A 26691-nucleotide genomic window follows, 5' to 3' on the forward strand; every position below is an offset into this window, starting at 1 on the left:
CACTGCGTCACCAGCGTGGTCATTGCGGTCCCATAGGGAGGAAGACTTGGAGGGCCGTGTCCCCGTGGGGTGTGCATTGGGATGGGGGGGACCATCCTGTGCTGTTCTAAGGAGGGGGTGTGAGAAAGCTGAGCTGCGGACAGCTTGCCAGAGCCCAACTAACGCTGAGATGTTTCCCTGCTCTGTGCACCCATAAGTTGGGGGCCTGGGAGAAAAGGAGCACAGGCAGCCTCCCATTGCATGACTCCATCCAGAATGCGCAAAGTCTGTGTCTCTCTGCCAGGAGACCTCTCAACCCTGGAGGAAAACTGCATCTCCCAGGGTTTGGTTCCCACCTTGGAGGGCAGTTCAAAGCGGATGGGTCAGGGTGATGCGTGTGGTTTCTCAGGGTAGTTGCCAAACTCCTTGGCTTTGGCTCCCAGTTCTGGAGCTTGGCTGTGCTCAGCCCATGCCAGACTACTCATTTCCCAGGACTCCCTTCCTCCCAGAGCCAGACTGACGAACATCACCATCATGGGGACGTGTCACAGTTGTAGGGTTTGGACAGAGCTGTTTTTTTTTCCATGGAGTTATCCCCAGTGTGGAGGCCCCTTTGATTTTAAGGGCAAAAGTGCTATTCCCCTAGCTGGATACAGCACTTATTTTAGGCTCCGGACAAAGACAGTGAGCTCATCATCTCTGTAAGAGAACCAGCAGAACTGGATGAATGTAACAGCAGCTCTTCCCTGGTGATACCTGCCCTTGGGACCCCAGGCACAGATCATACCGCTCCTCATGGCACTGGGGAGGGGGAACAGTGGGTCTCTCTGCTGCCCCATGCTGATTTTGGGGAGCCCATCTCACTCCTCAACATGGCCCTGGAAACATGGTGACCATCCAACCCAGCCCCAGATCCACCCCGAGCATCGCACAGGGGAAGGAAGGCCACTGACAAAGATGCTACGAGGTGCCCCAGGAGCAGAGGGGGCAGCTGGCAGCTGCAGCAGCAGCACCAGCCAAGTATGACAAGCACGGCACGTAGGCAGAGCGCTCTGATGGGGATTAACAGCCTGACTGCTGTGAGCTGAGAAAAAGAGCTGCGCCAGAGCGGCCCCAGGCCACGCTCAGCACTCCAACAGCCACAGCCAGCCCTGTGACCAGCCACAATGCTTGCTGCAGACACTCCCCTCCCAGCAAAATGGGGGGCTCCAGGCCATGGGGTGTCCGCCAACACACTTCAGCAGCTGCTCCCACGATCCCCAGCACAGGAAGGTGCAAATTCTGCCACCAAACAGCTGTCGAGGCAGCCTGGGAGAAGACTTAACCTCTGTACAAGGGCAGGATGCAAACAAGATGCCGGGTAAGCTCTGGGGCTTTGGCTGTCAGGGCAAGGCTAGTATATAATAAATCACACTGACCAGTTCAGTGCAGCTGGGCTTAACACAGCAGGCAAGAACTAGGTCGTCTGAAGAGTTAAAGGCATCAGCAATTCCCCAGAGGGACACACTGTGCCCCCTCATCCCAAAGCCACATAGATGTGCTTGTGTGCACAGGGCTGTCAGCATCCCCAAGGAGCATTCCTATCAGCACAACCCGGTGCAGGGGCTTGGATGCCTATGCAGACACAGGGAGCAGAGCCACAACCACCCCAGGCCCTGCAAAGAACCCCACCAAAGGCCATGTCCCCCATCCTGCAGGCTTTGCATCTCTGCACCGAGCCTTGCTTACAGTCTCTTTGCTTCCCTGCTGCAGACTGGCTGCTGCAGAGAGCTGCCCCAGTAGCAAAGTGCCTTTGGAAAGCAGGGAGGTGCAGCAGTTCTGGTTATGAGCAGCGCTGCAGGCAGATGAAGCATTTCACGGTCAGTGAAGCGGGATGGAGCAGGGGCCAACAGCTGCCCTGCGGCTTCAGAGGGCTCACAATGGGAGCCGTGACCCAGATGTAACACAGCAATGCCCAGAGTCAGTTGTTCTCACCATGGTTGCCGAGCCCCAGGCACAACTAGTAGGTCCTAGAGGGAAAACGGCTTTTATTTGCTATGTCACAATGTTTCAAGTGGTATTTAACAGCTTTGTGAAACCCTTCTGAACGCAGCTTCTTCAGTTGGTACCTGTGCATTCCGATAGCAATGCTTGGCTCATTTGCTCCCAAAACACACAGGAGCATTTTGCTCTAAGGTTAGTTTTCCCTTGGGCTGCTCAAATGCCTGCGAGGGCATGCAGGGGCGAAACTACAGCTGAGCATTCAGGATGTGCTGTTTCACCCAGGCTGCACCAAGGTCTTCCATAGGCCACCTGACCATGGAGTCAAGATGCTGCTTGTACTAACAAGGCCGAAAGAAATCAAGAGTTTAAGATAAATAAAGAATTTGACATTGACCTTCACCATCTGCACCAGAGAGTTCTTGAAAACCCTTCAGGCAGCGTCTAACCAAGATTCAAACAAACCTTGGTGGGAGAAGCTGCCTTCAGAGCCTGTTCTATGACAGCTGGCCAAGTGCTCGGCCAACAGGGAGCAGTGGTACTTCTGGCTGCTGTCAGGCTTTGCCAGCCCCTTCACTTGCAGAGCACAGCAGCACCTCTGCCCACAGCCCTGCTAGCTTTTTCTTGTTGATCCCGCCGTGGCTCCCATCGAATGACCCCAGTGATGCAACATGCACACGTTAACACAGCCTGCCACGCCAGCAGGAAAGCTCCTGAGAGGCAGATCCTGCCAGCGTGATGCACACAGCCAGGGGCAACGTCAGGAGAGGTAAAGGGGCAGTTTCTCTCAGCCAGCATCACCTCATCCACAGGGGAAGTGCAGCGGGACGTGCTGAGCCAGGCATGTATGGGCAGAGTGGTGCTGCTGGGCTGGGGCAAGCTCCCTGGCTCATGGAGTGCTCCAGGGAGGGAGGATACAGCACGCACCCTCACTCCTCTTGCAGCTCTCTCTTCCGAAAGGCCTGCAGCCTCCTCCCCACTGTCTGCTGGACGATCTCCAGACCTTCCGCGTCCAGCTCCTTCGTGAGAAGCAGGATGGCATTCAGCACGTTGTTCTGCCAGGACAAGACAGACACAGCTTTATACAAGCACGTTAACATCAGCCCAGAGAAGGGGGGCACTCCGTGTTTGAGTTGCTGCTCCTTCTAGGGACTTCATCACCTGCACCTACAAGGACAAACCAACCCCCCTGAGGGGTAGAGGCTGCCTTGGAGGAGACTAATTGGAATGCAGGACAAACTCGTCCACCCAGTCCTGCATAGAGTGCCCGCACACCTCTGGCTCCTGTAGGGAAAAGGGCACTCAACTGAACAGCTGTCCTTTCTCCAGTGTGACCGCATGAAGGGTGAGAAAGGACCTGCCCCCACTCTGACCTGAGCAACAGCAAGATAACAGCAAAAACAGGAGCTGGATAGAACCTTTGAAGGTCCCCAGACCAGCCTCCCACCAAAGCAGGACTGCTGCCAACACCAGAACACGGCTCTGTCAAACCCTGTCATGAAAAACTCCAGAGGGAGATTCCACAACCTCTCCAGGCACCTTGTAGGGGAAATCTTTCTTCCTAATGTCCAACCTGAAGCTCCACAGCTGCAGTCTGTGGCCACATCCCCTTCATTTTTGTTTTGCCAGAAAGGAGGAAAAAAAAGCAAAACAGGAAAAAAGGCAGGGCCTGCAGTAGTATCTTTGGGGTTATAAGGAAGCTCATAACACGAATGAACATGAGCATGAAGGCAACAAATATCAGAATGAAGCAGAACACGGTCTAGATCTTCACTATGGGCTCCCTATGCCAATTGCAGTGATGGCACTGAGCCCAGAATACAGCAGCTCCCAGCTGCACAGCCAAGATCCATGAGGTTCATCCAGGGTTACACCACAGAGGGGGCTGAAGAAGCACCTATGCACTCGATTCAGCATCCTCCCGCTCACCAGCTGCATTTCAGCTGCTGCCCACCTCCTAGCACAGCCTTAGTGCAGGGACACACGTGCCCGTGGGCAGACAGATGGAGAGCACAAACCTCATCAGGCTCCCTCTGCATGCGGAGGAAAATAAAAGCACAGCACGGCATCGTGATGATGAAAAGCAATTTGGGCTCGAAAGATACTCACTCTTGTCTTTTGGCTACAATCCATCTCTTGAGGTGAGAAGGAGGAAAATTTATCCCTAGGAACAGGCTTCATACCAAGCTGCTCTCGGATTTTGCTGAAGAAAGGGAAGAAGAGCAAATGTTACAATAAGCAGAAGGCAAAACCTTACTCTGCCAGGCCAAACTTCTGCAGTCGCTGGCAGCCACCCAACAAGTCTCTAGCCAAGGGATTCAAAGCACATCTCCTCACACACCTCGGCTGCCTACAGAACACAGCAGCCTGAGCAAAACCATAGTAAGAGCCTCACAGCTCCAGGATGTAAGCAGGCAAGGCACCAAGAGGAGGCTGCTCTCAGCCATGGGACCGAGAACTGACTGCATCACACTGCACTCCAGCATATGCATGGTGCTGATGAGCACCAAAGCATGCTGCAGGGGAGCTAAGGAGGAATGGGCCAGAGCTCACCCACCTCTGTCTGCACACGCAGCAGATAGCCAGCACCCCTCTATGGAAGGGCCTGTTTGGCAGACAGAGAACCAGACCCGCGAGTACTGTTGACCCAGCACTGCTCCATCACACTAACTGGAACAATAGGAATCTGCACCCACTGCAGGTCTGGCCCATGGAAGATGGGGGGGCTTGGCTGGCAAGGTCCTATCATGCTACCCACAGGTCCAGCCCAGGAGCCCTAACATCTCACTTGGTCTCCTCCAAACCGAAGCTAAGCAGCTCGCTCTCAGTCTCCATTGTGGATTCAGCAGCACTGGACTCTGTGGATGCAGAGCAGCCATTCTCCACACTCCTCCTGGCTGGTGGGGCCGTGATTTCCTCCCCATCAACCAGGGCCTGGGACAGCTCTTCCTCTGTCACGGCTGTGAAAGCAAAAACAACAGCCTGGAGCCATTTGCTTGCAATGAGCTCCAGCAGCCCAGAAACACATTGCCCGTGATCAGGAATGTGCTGCTGCTGCAGAGCTACACCCGGAGAATTTCACCCAACAATCCCGCTTTGTAGAGGCCTTTTGCTTTCATTCTCCCCCACAAGAGAACAGTGGCTGTCACCGAGCTCTTAAAAGGAGAAAGATATCAGGCGGGGATGCAAAGATGCTCTGCAAGGCTCCAAAAGCCACCAAATTACCGCTAGCAGGTAGAAAAGCTTTTTCTATAACCGCAGATCCAATTACAGATTCTTTGTTTTGCCAGAGCAAAGGAGAAAGCTCTGAAAAACCACTAATGAATGTTACAGTCTCAGCTCTAATGAGCCTCTTTCAGCCCCGCTAGCACTAACCCTGGCACTGCAGGGCACAAAAGGGAGAAACCAGCTTGAGAGCAATGGTTCTACAGAGGGGGGGGGCCTCTCGACCTCCAACAGATCCTGCCTGCCTGCATACCTGTACCACGTTTCCCCATCACAAAGAGTGGAGGACACCTGAACAAGAGGAACCAGCACATCACTGGTTTCCAGTTCACCCTCCCCAGGGCTCGGGGCTGTTCATTTCCCTGCCATCACCCACCTTGATTATCGAGCTTCTGCAGGCTGGGGAGGTTGCGAAGCACCGTCATCCTGTAGCGGTGGGGGTCCGACCCACAGCAGGGGTTTTCAGACAGCCACAGGACTCTCAGCCGGGGCAGGTTTTTGAGGTAGAAGAGCTCATTCAGGCTTGCTATGTTGTTCTTCCTCAAGTAGAGCTCACTCAGATTCTGGCACTGGTTCAGCGGCTCGAGGTCTGAGATGCCATTCAGGCTGCAGAGAGAGCACAGGCTCAGCCCACCCTTCCTCATTGTGCCCTTAGTGGTGAGCAGGGCCCCTGCAGCACGCAGCTTTTCAGCCCCTTTTTCTGCATCAGCTTCACTGAGAAGCCTCACACCGACACAGCGAGGGCGGTGATCAGGAGCCTACGGCTCTGCACGGAACAAAAAGATGGCATTTCATCTTTGTAAACAGAGGGAGGAATTAAAAAAGCAGGCGCTGCTCTCTGCTGAAGATGACAAACAGCTTTTGCTTCCCCCAACCATCCATCACACAGACGCCCTTTTCTCCAGCAGCTCAAGCTGAAGGAGAACCCACAGAAGATTCCCAAGCTGAAGGAGAACCTACAGAAGATTCCCAAAGCTGAAAAGCTCTATTTCAAAGATAGCAGAGGCTCCACGTGAGATGGGAGAAATGTGGAGCTTGGAGAGACCCAAGCATTTCAACCAGCTTTCTGCAAACTGCCTTCATGTGGAGGCCCAGAAAATCCTACTTAAATAACAGAGTAGGACTTATGGAGCAAAAACCCTGAGACATTTTAACCCCCCTCAAAACAAATAGCAAGGGGACTGGTGCAGAGGAGCGCACTGAATGGTAAGCACTTCCACATCTCTGGTGCTTAAGAGGCGAGGAGAGGCTGTCAGCTTGGAGACACGCTCTAAGAGGCAGCACCAAACCAAAAGCCAGGACACAGCCACGTGAAACACACGATCTCTGCTCTTGCCAGTGTCAGCAGCTTGGGATTCACCTGAATGTGATCACCTCAACGTTGGGCAGATCCCGGCATATGGATATCTATGCAGGAAGAGATTAAACATTAAACTGCACACCCAGGGCAAAACAAACAAACAAACAAACCCACAAAACAGGACAACAACAACAAAAAAACACAGCAGTTGAAGCCACACACAAATAAGATAAAAGCCAGAGCAGTAATTCAGGTTGCTTCAATCGAACCCAAGCTTATAGCACTGCCTGAGGGATTTGCTGTCAGATCCAGCACAGAATCAGCAGTGCCTCCACTCTTTGCACCCTGCCAGCATCTTGCTGCTCTTCTTTCCAGCAGCTCTGCAGTCCTTACGCTGCTTTCCAGGAAGGATCCATCCCTCTTACCCGGGCATCCCTTTCCTGCAGTGCGGATGTGCCTATGAGCCCAAATCCTGCACCGTCAGGTGAGCACAGGGCCCCAGTACCCTCCCAGTGCCAGTTCACTCCAGGTACAGGCAGGGGATCGATGAGATGAGCAGATGGCAGCACGGTACTTACATCTGTGATGTGGCTGCCCCTGTGGGAGGAAAGGGCTATCACTGTATTGGCCTTGGCCACAGCCTCCCATCTGCTGTGCGCTCAGCCCGGCTGCAGGCCTGGGCCTATCCTACACCTCTGCCATGTCCCCACTGTCCCCTCCAGGGACATCAGGGCCTGCCTGGGACCTCGAGGCTGCTTAATATTCACAAGCCCTGCCTGTCCCCAAAGCCTATCCCCGTCTATCCCTCCCCAACTCCCTGCCTGACCCCATCCTTAAGCCTGTCCCTTCCATTGCAAGGCCTATCTCCAACCCCTAGCCCTGCCTAACCCTCCTCAATGCCCTGCCTCCATCCCTAGGCCTGTCCCTCCCACTCGCAAGGCCCTACTTGTCCCCATCCCCTCGTCCATCCCTCTCACGGTAAGGCCCCGCCTGTTCCCATCCTCAGCCCCATCCCCACAGCCCACATCCCAGACCCCCACCAGCAGTTCAGCCGCCGGACCCCATCGAGTGCGACAGCCTTGGCCCTCGCCAGCACAGCCGCCCGGCTCAGCCTCATGGCCGGACCCCGCGGTCGCTAAGGGTGGGGCGGCCGCCAGCGTTGGCTCCTCCCGGCCGGGGCGGAGCGGGGCAGGCCGCGGAGCTCGGGAAATCCAAAAAAACACCGAATGTGTGGAAAAAAAATCCACTCGTTTGAGTAATGCAGGGCGAGGAAAGTAATTGCTTTGGCCACAGCGTCACTGACCGCGCTGTTCCATTAGAAAGCGTTGAGAAATAAGGCCCTGTTCAACAGCGCTGTGGGCACGGCGGTGTGAGGGAACCATCGGGCGGTGCCGTGCTGCCCTCGCGCGGCTGCTTTGGGAATATATTCCCAAATATACCGATTTCCACCAGTAAAGCAGAGCTCTGAGATTGATTATTTCCTCAAATAAAAGCCCTTTTTACAGCTGTTTCCACACCGCTTGGAAATGTTCCCTTTAAGAGGCTGAGGGGAGCCGTGAGGCAGCGCCTGGCCTGATGTGGAAGCAGAGGGGAGCGCTGGGGGCTGCGGGGGGACCGAGGGCTGAGCCCTGAGGGAAGGGCGGGCGCCATGATCGGGGGGCGGGGCTTCTGCTGAAGGCGGGAAGAATGTGGGCGGGGCTTCTCCTCAGCCTCCTCTCGGTGGGCGTGGCCTCAAGCGGGCGGTGGGCGGGGCTTGCTCTGAAGGCGGGCGGCTGACGGGGGGGGAGCGCGGCGTGCGGCTGACGTCACTTCCTCTGCGGAGAGCGCTGGCGCCGGGGACGGTCGGGTCGGGTCGGCGCGGCGGTGGCGGGGAGTGGCGCGGCGGGACCATGAGCGACAGCGGGGAGCAGAACTACGGCGAGCGGGTAATACACGGAGCCTGAGCGCGCGGCCCGGCCGCCCCTCCCTTCACACGCACGCTTGCTCCGGGCGGGCGGAGCGGCCGCCCCCGTGTCGCCGTCGGGGCGGAGCGGGAGGGGCGGCGGCGGCGAGGAGGCCGCGGAGGAAGGGCCGGGGCTGGGCTCAGCGCGGGAAGATGGCGGCGGGGAAGGAGGTGGGGGCGCGCGAGCGGCGGGGCGGTGAGGCGGCCCGGCGCCATCTTGGGCTGGTGACCGGGGAGTGCCGAGAGGGACAAAATGGCCGAGGGCGGGCGGCGCGGGCCGGGCCCGGTGCTGCGGGGCGGCCTTCCCCGTGCTGCGGCCTTCCGCGAGGAGGAAGGCGGCCCCTCAGGGCACGGGGCGGCTCGGGGTGGGGGGGAGTGGCGGAGCTGAGGAGGAACCCCGCCGCCTCTTTGTCCTTTGTTATCCTGCCCTAAATCTGCATCGCGATCCGCTTCTGGGGAGAGGTTCATACTGCAGCTGTACCTGTTGTTGTTTTTCTCTTCATCTCCGAGGTCTGTAGCCATTACTGCCGTGTTTTGCTTGTCTCAGCGTCAGGCTGTAGCTTTTTAACCGGGTATTGTGGGGGTGGTAGGGAGCTCAGAGTTTAAACCTTCGCTGTAGGGGTCCAAAGAATTGAAATGCGATGTAATAAAACTGAGGGGGGAGGGAAATTGCGATGTCTTGTTTGCATCTTTCTTTGAAAATGGCCTTTTTGCTACAGTAAAGCTTGGTAGGGTGTGAGTGTTACTATTTCAGGGTAGGGTAGGTCAGAAAAATGTCATCCTTGCAGGCTAAGAACACTGGATGGAATTGGATACTGGAAACTGGCATTAAGGAATGGACCTGTTCTGCCCCCAGTGCAGTTCACGCCATTCTTACACCGGATGTATTTCCCATTAGGGACCATTGCACCTCACGTACCCAGGATAGGTTTAGGTTTCTGCACGGTAGTTTAAGCAGACTTAATTGCAGTTGTGCAAGTCAGGCTCAGAACCAGTTTAAGATGGCAGCTTAACTTTAGCGAAGCTTGTCAGGTTAGTCTGCATAGAGCTTTATTTTGTTAGAATGACAGAAAGCATTAAGGCCTTATTGTAGAGTCGTCTTGAGACTATTGAGTGTCTATTTCTATATTTGTGTACTTTTATTAAAAAAAAAGAAAGTAACGGACAGACCATCTTCACCGTGAACAAGGCTTAAAGTAAGTTGCATCTGACTAGAGCATGTTTAGAAGAAGAATGTTATTCCTCTGTAGCTGACCCTTGACTCATAGGTAAGTTGTATGCAGTCGTTTGTAAAACTAAAAGATACAGACAGTTAGTTACGAGCTTGCTATGCTAGAGTAGATGAGGGAGCGGCTTTGTGAGTATTACTACCAATGTTGGTGTGTTTGTTTAAATAACCAAAGCTTCTATTTTAGTCAATGGCCTTCTATTTCCTTAAGCTGCAAGCACTGAAGTTTACTTGCAGAGTAGGGACTCTGCTTGAATAAATAGTCAAGGGTATGACTTTACAGCTGGCTGTTAAGCTGTTCCAAGTCCACGCTGCCAACAAGAGTTGTGCTCTTGAAAGTGTGTTCCTGCTTTCTCGCATGCAGCAGTGTTTGTACAGTCAGACCTGGGAACAGAGTCAGCTGTATTTGTTCCATTTCCAGCTGTGTGAGGCAGCCATGAATACTCTGTCAGTTGTGGGGATGAAGAAAGCAGTACTGGGTGCTTCCACAAGTAATGGCACTTGCTGTTTTGGAGGCAACAGGAACTTAAACTGTCTCATGTCATAGTTATGTTTGTTTGTTTTCTAAATGTTCCCAGTCAAATTCTTTCTCAGCTTACGCTTCGTGATGAAATTAAACTCTGGAAACTTTGAAGCCGAAGAAATGATAACTTAAATCAGTGATACATTGCTTCAAGCTCCGGAATATTGGCAGCACATTGTAACCAACTGTGGCTGTTTCTGAAGACGCTTTTGTTTTCATTCACTGTGACTGTGCTCGCTGCAGCGTGTGTATAGTTATATAGGGCTGCAAAGACAGCCGGTTGCCAGAAAGCCTTGCTTCCTCTGCATGTTTGCAGCCTGCAGATAGCTGTTCACCCTGCAAATTAACCGATAGGAAGGTTAGAAGGTTAGAAGAACACGATGCCACCAAGGTAGGTCATTCTTTGTGCCTCCTCCCCCAGCTTTTGGCCACACCTCCTGGTAGGCATTGCAGTACCCTGAGCTGTCAGAAAGTAATATGGCTTCTTTGCTGAGGGGCTGTTCTCTGGCAGCTCCAAGTACTGAGTGATCAGGTGATCCTGAGCTTCAGGAGCACGAGTAGAAGCTGTTGTTCTTTTGTTGTTTTTACTGTTGGATCCATTGCTAAATTCAGGAATAGAATGGCTGAGCGTGTGTGAAACTGGCACCCTGACACCTCAGATTTGGTAATGCATAGTGGTGGGTTGTATACCTTCCCTCAGGAAAGCAAGTAGGAACAGCTGAGTTGGTAAGGATTTACTATAAATAGTACCACTAATACTATTTTAAGTTGTGAAATTAATCTATAACTTACAGTTCTGAGTGAGGAAAAACTGGATTGGGAAGTAGAGAATGTAACACAGTTCTGGTGCGTACCTTACAGCTGCTGCTGCCTGTGGATACTTTGTCTGCACTTAGAAACAGTAGCTCTTCAGTAGGGAGCACCAGCTTTGAGTTGCTTACCAGGAGTATTTGGTTATAGCAGGAAGAACAGCTTTTTCTTTTTCCCCATGATGTGAGCCTGATGAAGGCACTGAGTTAAAACTAAAACAAAGTAGTGGACATCCCAATATCAGTGAACAATGAGTCAAGCTTATGTGGACCTTCATCAGGTCACATAGTGGGGCATCAAATTTGGGGCTTGCAGATGAAGATGTCAGCCGTTTGCTTATGCTAATACCACTTTCCTGCTGTATTTCTTCAAAGCTTAATGACTTCCAGAAATCCTGAGAAGGGTGTGCAGGGTGCTGCTGTGCTTGGTGCTCCTTGCTGCCTCCCTCCCACAGCAGCGTGCATTTCTTGTCCTGTCGCTATGAGCCCTTCTGTCTTTGGGCGTTGCTCCTTCTGCCTTGCTGAGGTCTTGACAAGAGGGTTATGTTCAGCGAGTAAGAGCGGATTCCCTCAATAGACCCTCAATAGAAGAACAGCCTTAGTTGGTTTATTTGTGTAATCCCTTCTTAAAATCTTTTTCCAACTCTTTCTTTACATCTGCTCAGAACTCATCTACGTGGGCTTTTTCTTTCGAAGGAAACAGCAGCTCTGGGGTGAACTTATTTGTAATTCAGGTCTCAGTATTTCCACTGCCCTTTGCAGGGTTGCTCAGTGTGCTGGCAATGGCTTAGAACCCCTGGGTTGTTTTGGTGAAGAGGAACGTGGCTTCAACTAACTTTGCTTTCTTTCTATTGCTGTCAGTATTAATTAATTAAAAGTCTGCTTCACACTGCAAGTTCCTCTTCCCTCAGCTGTTGTTATTTTACGGTAGGAGATTGTAAATAGCAGATCTCTGTGGTAAGTCACATGGGAGCAGCTGAAGTGCAATTCAACATAGGCTTAGCAAATGGTTTGCTGAATGTCTGATACAGTATTCCTTCTAAGTTGAATGTTGAGAGTTAAGAGATGTTAGAGATCAGATGGTTTGGAACATATCCTATCTGATGTTTTAGAAAGAAATACGTCTGAAAGCCCTGATTAGGTTAGGTCCCTACCAAAGCAGAGTGCACGTAAATAATAGAGCAGTTGGGATATTTTCCAGAGTAGTAGTGTGTATTTTACACAGAAGTCTGTTTTCACACCGGAAAACTCCCATTTGGAGGCATCAGGTCTGCACATGTAAGCAGGCTGGTGCAGGCACAGCTGCGAAGCACGCACAGCAAGCTTGCTGCCCATTAAGTGTGTCCCAGAAAGCAACGAGGGTGTGGAAGGAAGTGGCTGAAAGAGGAACTGCGCTGCTTTCTGCATTCTTCCACTTTGAGGCATCTCTGGCTGCAGCAGGGATTTCACTTCAGGCACTTCTTGTTGATTTTTAAGTATGTGGCTCAATAATTACCGAGTACGTGAGTTTCTTCGTGCTGGCATCGATCAGTAGGTCGTTAGTTGATCTGTTGTGCATTTGCTGTTAAATATAGGCATAAATAGCGAATGTAGTTACGTAGCGCTAAGCTTAAACTGAATCTGTCTATAAAATAATAGGGATACAGTAGATACGATTCTGCATATATAGTAAAAGTCCAGAACATTATATATTTTTTTTCTAGTTTCAGTTTTGGCACTAGATTTTTATCCTGGAGTTTTTAAATATTCTTCATCCTGTTCTTTTTCTATTAAGGTTAATGTTGAAGAAGGAAAATGCGGAAGTCGCCATTTGACAAGTTTTATAAATGAGAATTATTTGAAGCTCAGGAATAAGTGAAGCTGAAATTTGAAAAAAAAGAAAGTGAATGCATGCTAATTATCAGACCAGAAGTCCCACTTGTAGAATATTGAGCAATTTGTGTGAAGTGGGGAAGATGAAAGAAGTCAGAATTTGAAACGGAAGAATGAAGAAAAAGGAATAAAAATGAAGTTAAGATAAGAAGTAATCTGGAATCTGAAAGCACTACGCTAAGTAATTACTAGTCTGTTTATGTGTCCCTGTATATTTTGCTAAACATGCATGCATTATCTGTTTAATAGCAAAAGTATATGCAGGGTAAAAAAAGTGTCTACCAGGGAAAAACTTCTTAAAAAAAATAAATCTAGGCAGTTCTAATGCCAACTGCCCGGACACATAGATATGAATTTATACCATTTATTTCACTGGAGCTTGTTTACAGACCGTAGGTAAAGCAGAAATTGTATACAAATTAGGCTTTCAATATCTGCGTGCAGGAATCCCGTTCTGCTTCCAGAAGCGGAAGTGCTCATGGGTCTGGCAAGTCGGGGAGGCACACCCCTGCAAGATCTCGATCTAAGGAGGATTCAAGGCGTTCCAGGTCAAAATCTAGATCCAGGTCTGAATCCAGGTGAGTTTCTTTTTACCTCTTCCCCCTCTTGGCGAGTCCGATGTCTTTGGATTATTATGTCAGAGGTGAACTGAAGTGCACTACAGTTCTGTTACCAGAGGTCATTGGTGATCCGTACACACACACGGGGGGGCATGTGTGGTTTCAGAATTCGGAAAGCTGAATGATCAAGTTAGATCTTATTGCAGTCCTTTTTGAGAGGCATTCGGCTTTGTAGGCTTGTATCTCTGCTGATCTGGTTTGTAGTTGGAATAAAGTTTCTCTTGGAATAATGGCTAGCTTCTGAGCCTGAAGCTCTAGGAGCTCTGGGCTGTTTTATTTTGCTTTGCACTGAAACAAATGGGCATTTTATGTTTTAAGTGACACTGTCTTGTTTCTTCCACTCTACTCTAAGAATAGTTGCTGATGCGTTCTGTGAGAAAGGAGCAGATAACTATAATAACAAAAAAAACCCACCTTGACGTCTGTCTTAGCATTTAGGCATGTATTAATTGAACTTGAAAACTAATTGTCTGAAGAGCTCTGAGGATTGGGCAGCTTCTTAAGCTTCCAGAGAAGTTGTGGAGAAAGTAACTTAGTGATTTATTCCACCATTGAACACATGACAATGCCTCTAGGACTGCGTTACCAATCCTTTGGCTTATCTGCTAAGCAGGCTGTAGGCGGTGACGGCGTTCCCCTTGAAACCACTAACAGAATTCTTACTGAGACACAAAATATGCCCATAGTCTAAAAATAAGGCAGTAAACGTCAGGGCTACCCACTTGGCATTGGGCTTACCATGGGTGTTGTGCAAAGGGTACATAATTAAAAAGGAATGATGAAGAGGCAACAAAGGCAGCAGAAGGGTAATGACGTTATTTTCTGAAGAGTAGACAATTCAGTGCTGAGTGCGGGATGAATGTACTGATGGTACCTTTAGTCATTTATAAGCAGCCAGAGGAGAAATACAAACAAAAGCTTGAGTTTCAGCAGCGGCGTTTCCAGCTGAGCTGCTCACAATATGTTTTTGTGTGTAAGCTCTGAATTAGGTTTAGCAGAGCCTCAGGGTCAGGGTGTGGGAGGGATAACATTTCTGGAAGACATCATGCAGTCACCCCTGACGGAAAATGATGTTGTATATTGTGCTTAGGCTGGATTGTAAGGTCAGAATGAGCATTCTGAAAGACTTTAGTGGCAAGGTGAATACCTTCTCAAGAATTTTGATAGCAGTCAGATGCAATTGTCTCTAATTTACGCTTAACAATCTCTGTGGTGCAAGAACAGAAATGTGAAGTTGAAGGAACGAATGCTTAGTGTTGCTATTAGGATTGTAGGACAGTTCGGGAAAGGTCCTGCCCAAACCTCTATTCAGGACAGACAACTCTGGGTTCAGATGGTGTTCTTGGAACTTCATACAGTTGGGATTTTAAAGGCTTTGTGGGTAGAGACCACACATGCTCCTCGAGGAGCCTTTTAGAGTGGCAAGCAAGTCGAGACCCAACCCAGCATGTTCTTTTGCACTGTAGTAACCCCTTGGGCTTCCATAGTCTTTGAAGCACTGCTTTTTGCTTGCAGGATAACCTCAATGCCATGTAGGAATGCAGCCTCACATAGTTTGAAATGCTGCTAGAGGCAAACACAAGAACTAGGCCTTCCAAGTCTTGGTGCTGTGATCCAGTTTTAAAAGCAACCATGCATATAATTTCCACTTGCAAGGAACCTTTGAAATTGTACCGTGGCACCTGACTTGTTTTTGATGAACAACAGTAAATGCTTCTGACTGCCACAGCTTCCTGAGCATTTAACAGCTGTCCTTAAAATACCTACAGCTGGAAATAAAAGTATCTCGCAAGCTCAAGAGATGGTTCATTAGCAGAATTGTGAACTGTGTGTAGAGCCAGTGTCCTTAAATCTGATTTTAAGTGCCATCGCACACGTTTGGATGTGGTCGTGAGCTCTGGCTCTCACCAGAGATAGCATTGTGAAGTCTGCCATATTGTGTGGTTGTTTCTGTTGCAAAGATATTTTTGAGCCGCTAGCTTTATGAACGTGAGCTTCTGTTAGGATCTAATCTGTGTCTTTGCATATTTGTCATTTGGGGTGTGGACGGTTCTGATTTGAAAAATCCAAAGCTGTTTTTCTTGCAGTTTTCATCAGTGAACTAGCAGATATTCTTCACAGGCTTTGTTGTCTTTGACTGGTTCTTTGTAATGTCTGAGCAGTCCCTGATGAAGAAATATGAAGCTGTGATGGCTTTGCATCGGGGAGGAAAATGGTAGTAGCGTTTAACATTTTAAGATAGCAATATGACCAGTGTCTATTTAAAATAAGCGTTGTTCTCTCAGTGGTTTATCTAGCTTAGAAGGGTCTAGCTTTTGTTCATCGTAGTGGGTGCATTCTGGAATGTGGAGCATCGATTCCGTGTTTGTCTTCAGGCTTCCTGTACCAGAGTCTGAGATGTAACTGTGTGCACGTGCTGAGTTTCTTGTTGTATTATTTCACTGTCTTTTTATACCATCTTCCCTGCCTCTGGGATGTTCCCTCTTCTGTTTCTTTTAGTATTTTGTTCTTATACCCTACCTACCTCCCCAATTATTTGTTCTTTGTGCTTACCTAAGTGTTGTAACGGGACATGCTGAAGTCATTTCTTCTGGATGTGTACTTATTCTTCAAGGTGGGGGGGGCAAGACTAGCTGGGCTCACTTCTGAACAGGTCAAAGACAGAGATGTTTAGCTAGTGACAAAATCTGATAGTGGAAGAAGCTGTTAAATGCTCAGGAGGGAGTGAAAACTGGCTTGGATCAAAACCATCATCTGTCCCAGGGCAGTGTTTGGGCTACTGTGTGAAACCTGGTCCTGCAGCAGTGGCTTCTGGGCTCAGTCAGCTTCCACAAAAGGGGAAGGGTATTCAGGGCACAAATGAGAGCATGAAGATGAGTAATTTATGGCTAAAGGCCTTTGGATATTAAACTGTTCAGTGCACTTCTTAGTCTTGCAGCCATTTTCTTTGTAGCTACATGGGATGCAGATCATTCAGTGACTGCAAATAGAACACCTCACTTGGATGTAGCTGGTCCAGCACCTACCTGGCTTTTCAGGTAGAGCTCTCTGCGCTGGGAGAGCAAGCTGATGGCTTAGTTGAAGGAATTGGAGTGTTTATTGGCCTTATTTACACAGAACTGGTGCTGTCACAAAACACTTCCAAGTGGAAGCAGGCTGAAATCAGTGTGCACTTGCACCTTTGCCTAAACACACTTGAAAGGTGAACTTGTAAACATGTATGAACAGCTAATGTTAAACAACTATTAAAACAGTAAAAGATAAATAGGTGTGCTACCACTCCTGTTAAACTCTGCTTTGGGGGCATTTTGCAGACTCTGGTTTCTGTCATTGTGAACTCTGTACAAGAAATATTTGCTATCTGTGTCATTGAAGGAAGTGCTATTCTGAGTGCTAGAGCAAACACAAGCGTGCACCTCTGCAGTTGTGCATGTGACAGTCATGTTTACTTTTAATTCCTGTTCCCTGTTTCTGCTAAGTCTTGGAGAGTATTGCCAGCTATTTTTACTTAAATACTGCTGTAAATGTTCCGGGTGAGGCAAGTTTGAAGCTTTTTCAGGAACTGAAAAGCCAGCCAAAATGTTGAAGCCCCTGTTTTGCAGTAATGTAACTGTTAAGGTTGAGTGGTTGGTCCTTGAGATTAGTGACTGGATTGATTGTAGCTTAATCACGTGCCACCACAGGTTCATAAAATATTTGTTTAGACTTCTGTGTATGAATATCTGAGGTACTTCTGAAGGGTTCTGGAAGAACAACACTGTCCCTCTTGTTTTTTGCTCAGATCTAGATCAAGGAGGAGTTCCCGCAGGCACTACACCAGGTCACGCTCTCGCTCCCGCTCTCACAGAAGATCCAGAAGTAGGTCGTACAGCCGGGATTATCGGCGGCGGCACAGTCACAGCCATTCCCCCATGTCTACTCGCAGACGCCACATTGGAAACAGGGTACGTGTGCTCTAGGAGTAGATTGCCGTTACGTAGTCTCCAGTGTATCCTCAAATCAGTCAATTCATTCATCTTTTGTTTTCCACAAAAATGTTCTGCATCCTGCTTAGGTGTGTTTGAAAGATGAGAGGTGCTAGCAGTGCGGGCTGATGTTGGTGTGCCTGCTATAGTAAATAGGCAGATGTATGCAGCAAGGGCAGAGGTAGGATTAGAAGGGAGAAGCATTTGTCTTCCTTTCCCTTAGAAAGTCTGGAAAACTGTCTTAGTGGTTTGTTAAGTAAGAGCTCGTAAAGTGACTTTCTTCTAGCTGTTGAGTCTCAGGCACCTGAGAGCAGTGGGATTCATGCTAAAGCTGGGGAGGAAGCAATAGCTGAAATGTATAATGTTATCCAAGCCTCTCTGTATCCACATTCAGCCGTCTCAGCTAGTCTTTGGAGTGAAGACAGTATCTCTTTTTTCTGTGCTGCCACTATGTTTGATACAGGGCTTTCAGAAATACAAAGTGTTTTTCTGAAAGAAGGTCTTTTTATCTTTAGGACTGATTAGAATAGTGTCTACTTCAAAGTAACCCACCTTTAGTCTCAGTGGCGTGTTTTTATTGAAGCTTTGAGGGATTCAAACTTGTGCAATAGCTGGTGTAGCAAACAGGCATTTTTATTCTGATACCTGTTTCTTCCTTTAGGCGAATCCTGATCCAAATTGTTGCCTTGGTGTGTTTGGGTTGAGCTTGTACACCACAGAACGAGATCTGAGGGAAGTTTTCTCCAAGTATGGTCCAATTGCTGATGTTTCCATTGTGTACGATCAGCAGTCTCGACGTTCAAGGGGATTTGCATTTGTGTACTTCGAAAACGTTGAGGATGCTAAGGAAGTAAGTTGCTGTGGCGTGGACTGCGTGGGATGTTTGCTGCGTTTTCAGTTGCTGGAATGTATGTTCTATACCAGGATGTAGCCTGGGAAACTCACTGCTTGACCTTTAAACGTGACACAGGAACCTCTTGTGTTAATTGCTTTCACTAGATGAAATAAGCGTAATGCAAGCTTATGCAACAATGCCTTCCCTGCATTCTAGAGCCTAAAAAGTACTTCACACCTCACAATAAATGTCAGTCTTTGTTCATAAGAGACCTCCTTTGTACTAGAGGAAATAGTGGAATGGCATGATTCTGGTCTCTGTGGATTGAGTTGTCGTATAATTCACAAAAGCAAACATCAACATACTGTAGTGTGAACTGTGCCAACAAGAAAAGGAAAATAGAAACATGTGCTCTCTTTAATTAGGCATGTTCTTTCCAAACTCCACATGTGATCTTCTGTTTAATATTAATGTTCAGAGTACCCCAGACTGGTACTTCAGTGTTCTCAAATGCTCAGGTGCCCTATGGAAGCACTAACATGCATTTTGTTTGCTTCTAGTGCCTCAAATGTAAAGGGGGGAGAAAATCTTGTCTGGCCTTTTATTGTCAGATAGGCATTAAATTAAAATGATGTCGCTACTGAACAACAACCTACTGAATATATGCTTACAAATGCTACAGAATGACCAGGGAAAGGAGCTTGCTAAGTGTGTAATTCTGCACTCAGGCCTGCCCTGGATAGTGCTGTGAATAGTCTCATCTCCTGCATAAATTCCACTTCATACTGTCTGGAGTGACTTTCCCCCCCCCCCCCCCCCCCCTTAAATTTGGCAAGAGACTTCCATGTTAGGCTGAAGCTTTGAATGTAAGCTGTCCTGCATGGCAGGAAAAAGAAAAACTGTTTCATATTTTTTGCTTGTTATTACTGTATTCAAGGTTAGGGTACAGTTTGAGAATGTCTTTGGGGAGGGGGGTTCTATGCTGTTTGTTGTTCCATGTTGAGGGAGTTAAGATTACTCGAAGCATTTTTAAAGGCTCTTCTTAATCATATCAGAAAGAGTGAAACCATGGGTAAGTTACATTCCTCACAGACATTTCATGCAATATAAGTCATGTTAAAATAGTTACTGAAGCTTATACCCAGCTGGCCTAGGGTGTCTTACAGTTTAGGTCAGTGATTAAGTATGAGGCATAAGTGAAATTCAGACCTGCCTTAACTGAGATCTTTTAGGGCTTTTCTTAATATGTCAAGCAGTGGTTAGGAATTTGTGTTGGTAGTAAAGTTCATACCTACAGCTAAGTCTGTTTTATCTGTGTTTAGGCTAAGGAACGTGCCAATGGAATGGAGCTGGATGGAAGAAGAATCCGGGTAGACTTTTCCATAACAAAAAGACCTCACACGCCTACCCCTGGAATCTACATGGGAAGACCCACTTAGTAGGTTACTGTTGTGGCATTTTTTCCTCTGGAAGTGTAAGGGTCAGGATACATTGTGTCCTGTATTTTAAAAGACAAAATAACAGCAACAAAACAATTTGTCAGTGGCCGATCTGAGGTCAGTTTCGATTACAGTAAGCAGAAACTTATGTCTGTTAGCTATGCAGTCCAAACATAAGCTGTCTACATGTTTAAGTCTGCAGTTAGAATTTTGGAGAAATTCTAAATTATTTCAAGTTGTTTCTGATTAGTGGATGTTCCCCTGTGTGCTCTCAAACTCCAGTGGCTTTGTAAGCTCTAGTTTTCAAGTGTCCCTCAACAAATACTACTGTGCAGCTTTGCTGCAGTTTACCCTGTCCATAGTGTAAACATTTGACAAAGTTACCAAGAATGTGAATTGTTTTCCCAAGTCATTTCTCAGTTGTTTTCCCAAGATTTTCTGGTTACGGTGCTGTTGGCTGTGTATTGGTGTTGTATTGAGGCTCTAAGTTTATTTTTTTGATGGAGAAATTCCTCCAAAAGCTTTCTGGGAGTAAGAAGTGAATGAGGAGTTGGGTACAGGCACATAGAATTCCTTGTGTGCCTACCTTAAAATGTTGAGAGGTTTCAGAACAGAGAAGAAAGTAGCTGCTTTAAAGATCAAGCATTTTTAACAGCAGTGTTAAGTAGTTCTATTTCCTTCTGCATCACTGGGAAATACTTGTAGCATCACCTTAACTGTGAGAATCAAAGTCAGTGACTTAAGTGAGTTAAAAAGAGATATGCTTGACTGTGACTGCACTGCAAACAGAATTGATGTTTGTTTTCTTAAATGAAATTCTCTTTTGTTACTTGTAGTGGCAGCTCGCGGCGACGGGATTACTATGACAGAGGATATGATAGAGGATATGATGATCGTGACTATTACAGCAGATCATACAGGTGAGGCAATGTTTGTAGTGCTGAACTACTTCAACTGTGTTCTACGTATGTGTGCCAGAATATTTCTGTGCTCAGTCTAATTGTGGAATCTCGGTATACCTATACAAAAATGGCCGGTCAGGACAAACGAGGTTGGTCAGATATGAGAAATACTTTGTGCTGTTTCACTGGAGCATGGTTTATTCTCTAATGCTTTTTTAAATTTATGAAAAACAAAGTACCATTCTGAGTACTCACGTTTCTTGTTTCTCTCCCAGCATTAACATGATGGGAGTACAGGTGACAATCTGATATTTGAGTTTGCATTTTGATGCCAAATTAGTTTTTGAATGTAATAGGCAACAAATAGGATGTTTCAGTGGTCACCATTGAACACTTATGACATCTCAAATGTTGTCAAAGCAAAGAATCAGATACCAGAGGATTACTTGTTCTGTACTGGAAGTTTGTATGGCAAGGCTTTTGTAGCTTACTTTTATCAGCTTGGATGAGGATATTCACCTGCAGGGACTTGTGCTTTTTATTTGTCTGCAGTCTTAGGTTTTCAACAGTACAGTGGTTAGCTTCCCTGAAAGTGCTGAATATCCCAGTGGCAGCATAGGTTGTTGGAGGGCTAGTAAAGCTGATAGAAAATGTGCTTGAAAACTCAGTTGGCACTTAATTGGTTTTGGTGGCACAGCTAGCTCTATATTGTGTTCTGTTATGACTGCCCGGAGGAGTTGTGTCATGTGAAATTCCCAGAATTTGACTCAAACACGTTAAATTGGACACAAAGATGACACATTTCATTATTATTTTTTTAATCTAATTGCCCAATGTACCTTTGGTTGCAGAATCACAGAGCCGTTCTGAGTTGTTTGCTGTGCTTTAATGCATCAGCACTGGGTACATCTGTGACGGTTGCTTGATGACAATGTTTGGAGAAGCATGAGTTTGAATTCTGTTGTTCTCTTATAGCTCACAGACAATGAACAATCTAAATCCCGCAATCTGTGCTTGCAGTGTGCTTTTCTGGATGTTTACATTTGTATGGTCTTTCTCAGTCACTGAGGGCAACTGTTTCCTCTTTCCTGTCCTGCTACTTGCAGGCACTTGTTTTTTCCAGCCTGTCATCAAGGATTTGGTCTGTTTCTCTCTTCCTTGCCTATCTGTGCTTCAGCACTGCAGGGGCTGGAGGAGAATTAAGGTGCCTCTACATCACAACAGTGAATGCTAGAGACACAAGTGCTTTGCTCATAGTTCTGGGAAAGAGTATTTTCTGCCTTTAAAACAATCCATTTCCCTGCTACGTCAGTGGCTTTGAACGTCAGGGTTAAGCTGCTACAAGGACAAGTTATATTAGTTTTCATCTTGCCAGGAATTGTACGTAGGCTTCCACATGAAGTAGGTGAGACCTGAAAGTAGCAATTTGACCAAGCTTTCTGCACAAGGTACAAAAGCTTGCTCAGAATAGTGACAATTATCCTCGTTTTGCTTAATGTCCTAAAGATAATGAAGTGAAATCTAGCAGACAAAACAGCTGAAGCAGCTCCCAAAATTGTTGGGGAGCAGAGAAGTCTTGCAACATTATCAAAGCAGTCTAAGTGGTGCTTCTAGCTTGTTTTTCTCCTTTATTCTTCCTTCTAGGAAGGATTGTGGTAAACTTATAAAAATGGCAAAAGCATACAGAGGCCAGCAAAAAAAACACAGGGCTCTGGAATGTTTGAGTAGAGTTTTATATTGTCTGTTTTTCTTCTTGAACTTGCTTATGGTACAAATCTTCTTTTACACTGGGTTTATCAAGATTTTCTGGCTGTCCTTGCTTGTTTGTTTTTAATATGTAACTTATTCCTCAGTTGAGGTTGTGGTATGACATATGTCTTTACTTTTTGTGGCTCTTGATGGTGAGCTGTGGCTCAGATCTTTTTGTAAAACATTATCAGAAGTTTACATTTTTTTCACCTCTGAATGCATGCTACTGAGAATAGATGCAGAGACTGATATTGACTGTGCATAAAGAAGAGTACATGAATTAGAGAAGGAAGGAGTGAACTGCTTCAGTTAGGAGTGCTGGTTTTAGCGTTACCAGAATTCATAGCCATGCTTTAGTTCAGCTCTTGCAAGCAGATGTGCTCCAGGCCATGTTCTGACCTTCCTGTGTGCTCTCCCATTCTGTCTCTGTCATGTGATATTTAGGGCTTTGGGGTAGAAGTATTCAGAGTATTGACAGTTCCAGCAAGAATGATTCCCATCCCCTAAAATAACAAACCTTTGTGAGGCTCACTGAATAACCTTTCTAATGTCTTTTCAGCTACTGATATTGCAAATATGGAAAAATAGCAGGTAGAGCAGATGCAGAAAGACTGAAAGTCACAGATGTCTGCGTGTGTCTGCTTTACAAATATCATGGTCTTTACTAGTTAAATACTTAGTAATTATCCTGCAGGTATGGGTTGTTTGATGGAGAGAACAGAATAGTGTTGCGTATGCTGTGGGTTCTTCCTTGAATAAGGGAAGTGGCTTATATAAGTTCTAAATCCTGAGTGGCAAGTGTTACACACTGGTACTTGTCCCTAGAAAGTCAATGAGAAATAATTATTTTACATTTTCTTCCTTATTTGCTTTCTTATTTGCTTCAGGCAGTGATATACAATGCAGGATGGAATTGTCATGCTGAAATTCTCCTCATGTTGCTGTAGAATACTTAGCCTGCAAAACAGGGATGCAAAATATGCACACTGCATAAGCTACCAAATGGAGAAGACTTCTTTGGGGGGGGAAGTAAAAGAGGAGTCTGTTGGTTAGAAGTGTAGTGGATTTTTTTGATTGTTGTATGATTGCTGCCTTTTTGAGCTGTGAGAGCTCTGTGGTAGTCACACCTGTTCCTCAATCCAAACTTGATTCAGCAGTGCTTTTCTATATCTGAGTCTGTGGAAGTAGTAGATCAGCTACTGCATATTGTTTCAGTATTATAATCTGTTGCTAGGTGACTTCTGTATAAGTTGTACCACTGTTCTGAAGATGCCTTTGTTGAAGCATGATGAAGTGTTATGGGTGTCTGCCTCAACTGTGGCATCAACTTGGTCATCTTTCCTTAGGACAGCAGTCTGATCTCACTGCTTAAAAAACAAATAAGATTGTATGCTTTCAATGGTCAAGCATCTGAAAATAGAAATGCCCTTAAAAGCAGGGGCTTTGTACTGCTCTGAAATCACTGCTTCTTGAAGAGTATGATGTAAAATAGAGTATTAGCCTCTAAAGCTGCATCTTGCCACTGTACTCAGCTAACTAATTCCTGGGAATCAAAAATGAAGGTAGTAGGGAAGTAACAAAGCACTTATCTAGTTAAGCAACCAGATGTTTTCTTATCTTTATCATATGTTTGAGCATGTTTTTCACTTGTATGGTGAATTTCTTTGTGAAGTTTTCAAAACTGCTCTGCTTCTGTATTCACAGAGGAGGCGGTGGTGGTGGAGGAGGAGGATGGAGAGCTGTTCAAGACAGAGATCAGTTTTACAGGTATGCCAGGAGATCATCTGGTGTCGGGTAAAAAATAAATGGAAACGTTCTTCTACGTGGCATCTTTGGGATGTTTGAATCAAGTTTGAGGATATCTTCAAATGCAGGAAGAGCAACAGGGCAACTGTTGAATGCTTGAGAATCTTGGATGAGCAGTGGAATTTATTTCAAAGGCTTCCTCGTTATGTGAAGGGGTGAGGTTAGTATGGAGGCAGGTTAGTGCAGCTTTACACAAGAAAAACCTGTGATCTGTGCCAAGAAGTTAATGTCCTGAGTAGTTTTTGGGAATTACTGTTAAAGGGATTAGAGAAATGAGGTAAAGAACTGAAAAACTTGTGGTTGGATTGAAAAGCTATCTCAGAATTTTGAGGGTGGGATTTGTTGGCAGCAGTGGCTGCTGTTCAGATTGATTCTTCATCTAGACAAGTATTTCAAATTCAAAGTTAAAGTGTGATTGGGCTTTTGCTGCTTCTTTGGGATGCTCTTGGCTTGGAACAGAAAATTTGTCCATAGCCAAGTGTGAGTGTAGGAGAGCTTATTTCCTTTATTAGTCCAATGCAATGGCCCTCTATTCATAAAAAGACTTCAATAAAACTCAAATGTCGTCTTTGCTCTCCAGTAGAAACATTGATCAGGTCTTCATAATCATGTTAGCTTTCCTGAGTACATTATTGATTGAGATAACAGTATCTACATAGAGCTGCTGCCATTCATCACCCATGGGATTTAACAGAGGGATTGTTTCTGTTGCCTTCTTTTGCAGGAGGAGATCACCATCCCCATATTACAGCCGAGGGGGCTACAGATCTCGATCCAGATCTCGATCCTATTCACCTCGTAAGTAATGTTAGAGTTCTTGTGTCAAAAGCTGATTTTCACTTCACCTGAACTTCTTCCTTTGAGCTTTCCCATCCCTAATGACTTCAGTGTGGTTGTGTTTATGTTGTTAGAAGTTTCCCTTTAAAGTTGCACTGAGCATGTGGCAACCTTGAGGGTAGAGCAAATATTTAGTTTGCAACAAAATAAACTAGGTAATACTGCTTTTTTTTTCTATCTCTGAGGTGGCACTTCTCTCTTGGGAGTTGGACAGTAGTTTGTAGCGCATTGAGAGCTTGGTTAAGTGTAGACCAGTAAGGCTGAACTTTCAAGTCTCAGAGGTTCTGGTATTGGATCTAAATTTCCTGATGCAGTGTAGAAAAGGGGAGGCTAACTTAATCCAGGATCTGAGTGGTGATTTTCTTCAAAATAGCTTATTTGCATGACAGATAAAGCTGTATTTTGGCAGAAAGTTAATAAGAATGCAGTGGCATTCCTAGCATATTCCCCTCATAATGGATAGAATGAATGTGCTGTGCTCTCAGCATTCTCATATTTACCTTTTGTGTCTGAAGGAAAAAAGGTGGAACTGTGCTTTTAGTGGTAGTAGGGAAACTGGCTTCAGCCCCAGCTATAGTTGCACATACCTGCTGTGTGCTGAAACGTCAGCCCTGAGTCTATCTGACGTGACTGGAATTTACTGACGGAATCGTGCTGATGTTAGGGAGATCAGTGGGCACTTAGGAAGCAATCTGAAGCAGACTCGGTGTGCAAGTGAAATCTTTTAAGATCTACTAGTATTTGGAAGTCTAATTCTGTGTATTTCTTTTTCTTTCAGGTCGCTATTAAAGCATGGCATGTAGAGGAATTTCTAGCTACAGCCTTTGAGTTGAAATTGCAAGTTTGTGGACAATATTTTTATTGTCTCTTCTGTTTAAACAAGTGAACAGTGCCTAGTGAATAGGTGACTTTTACACCTTTTATGAAGAATACTTCTGTGATGCTGTTTCATCCTGCATATTTGTGTAGTTTGGTGCTTTGTTCCAAGTTGTGTTTTGAAAGGAGTATGTTTTGCATGTATTTTTTTAGTCTCAATTTTGACTCCTGAAAGGTTTCTATTGTAAAAACAAACTGTTCAGTTAGTTTTTTTCTACTGATTCCAAGGTATTGAAGATCAAAACCTGTGTAAAGTGCTTTCAAAAAGTGAAAAATAAAATAAAAAAGTTTGATTTTTTTTTTTTTCCAATGCTTTTGACAAGTATAAATGATGGGTTGAAAAGGGACTCCCACATGTACATGATATTCCGTAATCTATGGCACAGAGTTCATAAGTAAAGTTCACACTCAGATTGTGTTGTTGGGTAATTGTTTTCTAATTGTAATACCTTCAGGTATATAAATCCAGTGCATAGAGAAGTCCTGTAGCATGTACAGTAGCAGGAGGAAGGAACATCACTCAGTGACGGTGTACACATGGAGCAGGACATCTTAGAAACTTACGGTAATGCTGCTCAGCTTTGGTTGGGGGGGAGGACGGTGAGCTCCTAGCAGATGCTTTATCCCATATAAGATGTAATCCTTTAAGGAGAGCTCAAAAGGGGGCAGAGGGTTTCCTAGGAAGTAGATATCTACACGCTTATGAAAGGCAATGTAATAATTCTTAGGCTATGTTGATTTCACTTTTTTCTTTTTGGAAGTACATCTTTACCTGCATAAGAGGCTGAAATGCTGGAGGCAGTA

At 46.3% G+C, this 26691-nt stretch overlaps 2 protein-coding genes across 4 annotated transcripts; one reads left to right on the plus strand and one right to left on the minus strand.

Moving 5' to 3' along the window:
* Positions 1–1989: 1989 nt before the first annotated feature.
* On the minus strand, positions 1990–7665 carry CFAP410 (cilia and flagella associated protein 410). Of its 2 annotated transcripts, XM_072344760.1 has the most exons (8): positions 7525–7663; positions 7063–7081; positions 6910–6924; positions 6545–6591; positions 5561–5790; positions 4748–4919; positions 4069–4162; positions 1990–3014 (listed from the first exon to the last, which is right to left on the minus strand). In XM_072344760.1, the coding sequence occupies exons 1-8, from the start codon at positions 7599–7601 to the stop codon at positions 2889–2891; spliced, it is 780 nt and encodes a 259-aa protein (XP_072200861.1). In that variant the 5' UTR covers positions 7602–7663; the 3' UTR covers positions 1990–2888. The 2 variants fall into 2 exon arrangements, with proteins under 2 accessions (XP_072200861.1, XP_072200862.1); XM_072344761.1 differs by lacking the exon at positions 6910–6924 and having other exon boundaries at positions 7525–7665.
* A 597-nt stretch (positions 7666–8262) lies between these two features.
* Positions 8263–26197, plus strand: TRA2B (transformer 2 beta homolog). 2 transcript variants are annotated; one of them, XM_072344478.1, is made up of 9 exons: positions 8263–8409; positions 13303–13436; positions 17260–17422; positions 18105–18293; positions 19601–19716; positions 20554–20637; positions 24073–24135; positions 24899–24972; positions 25790–26197. In XM_072344478.1, exons 1-9 carry the CDS (start codon positions 8374–8376, stop codon positions 25798–25800), a joined length of 870 nt encoding a protein of 289 aa, XP_072200579.1. In that variant the 5' UTR covers positions 8263–8373; the 3' UTR covers positions 25801–26197. The 2 variants fall into 2 exon arrangements, with proteins under 2 accessions (XP_072200579.1, XP_072200580.1); XM_072344479.1 differs by lacking the exon at positions 25790–26197 and having other exon boundaries at positions 24899–24980.
* Positions 26198–26691: the final 494 nt, after the last annotated feature.

Source organism: Excalfactoria chinensis, chromosome 9, assembly GCF_039878825.1.
Source record: "Excalfactoria chinensis isolate bCotChi1 chromosome 9, bCotChi1.hap2, whole genome shotgun sequence".
NCBI lineage: Eukaryota > Metazoa > Chordata > Aves > Galliformes > Phasianidae > Excalfactoria > Excalfactoria chinensis.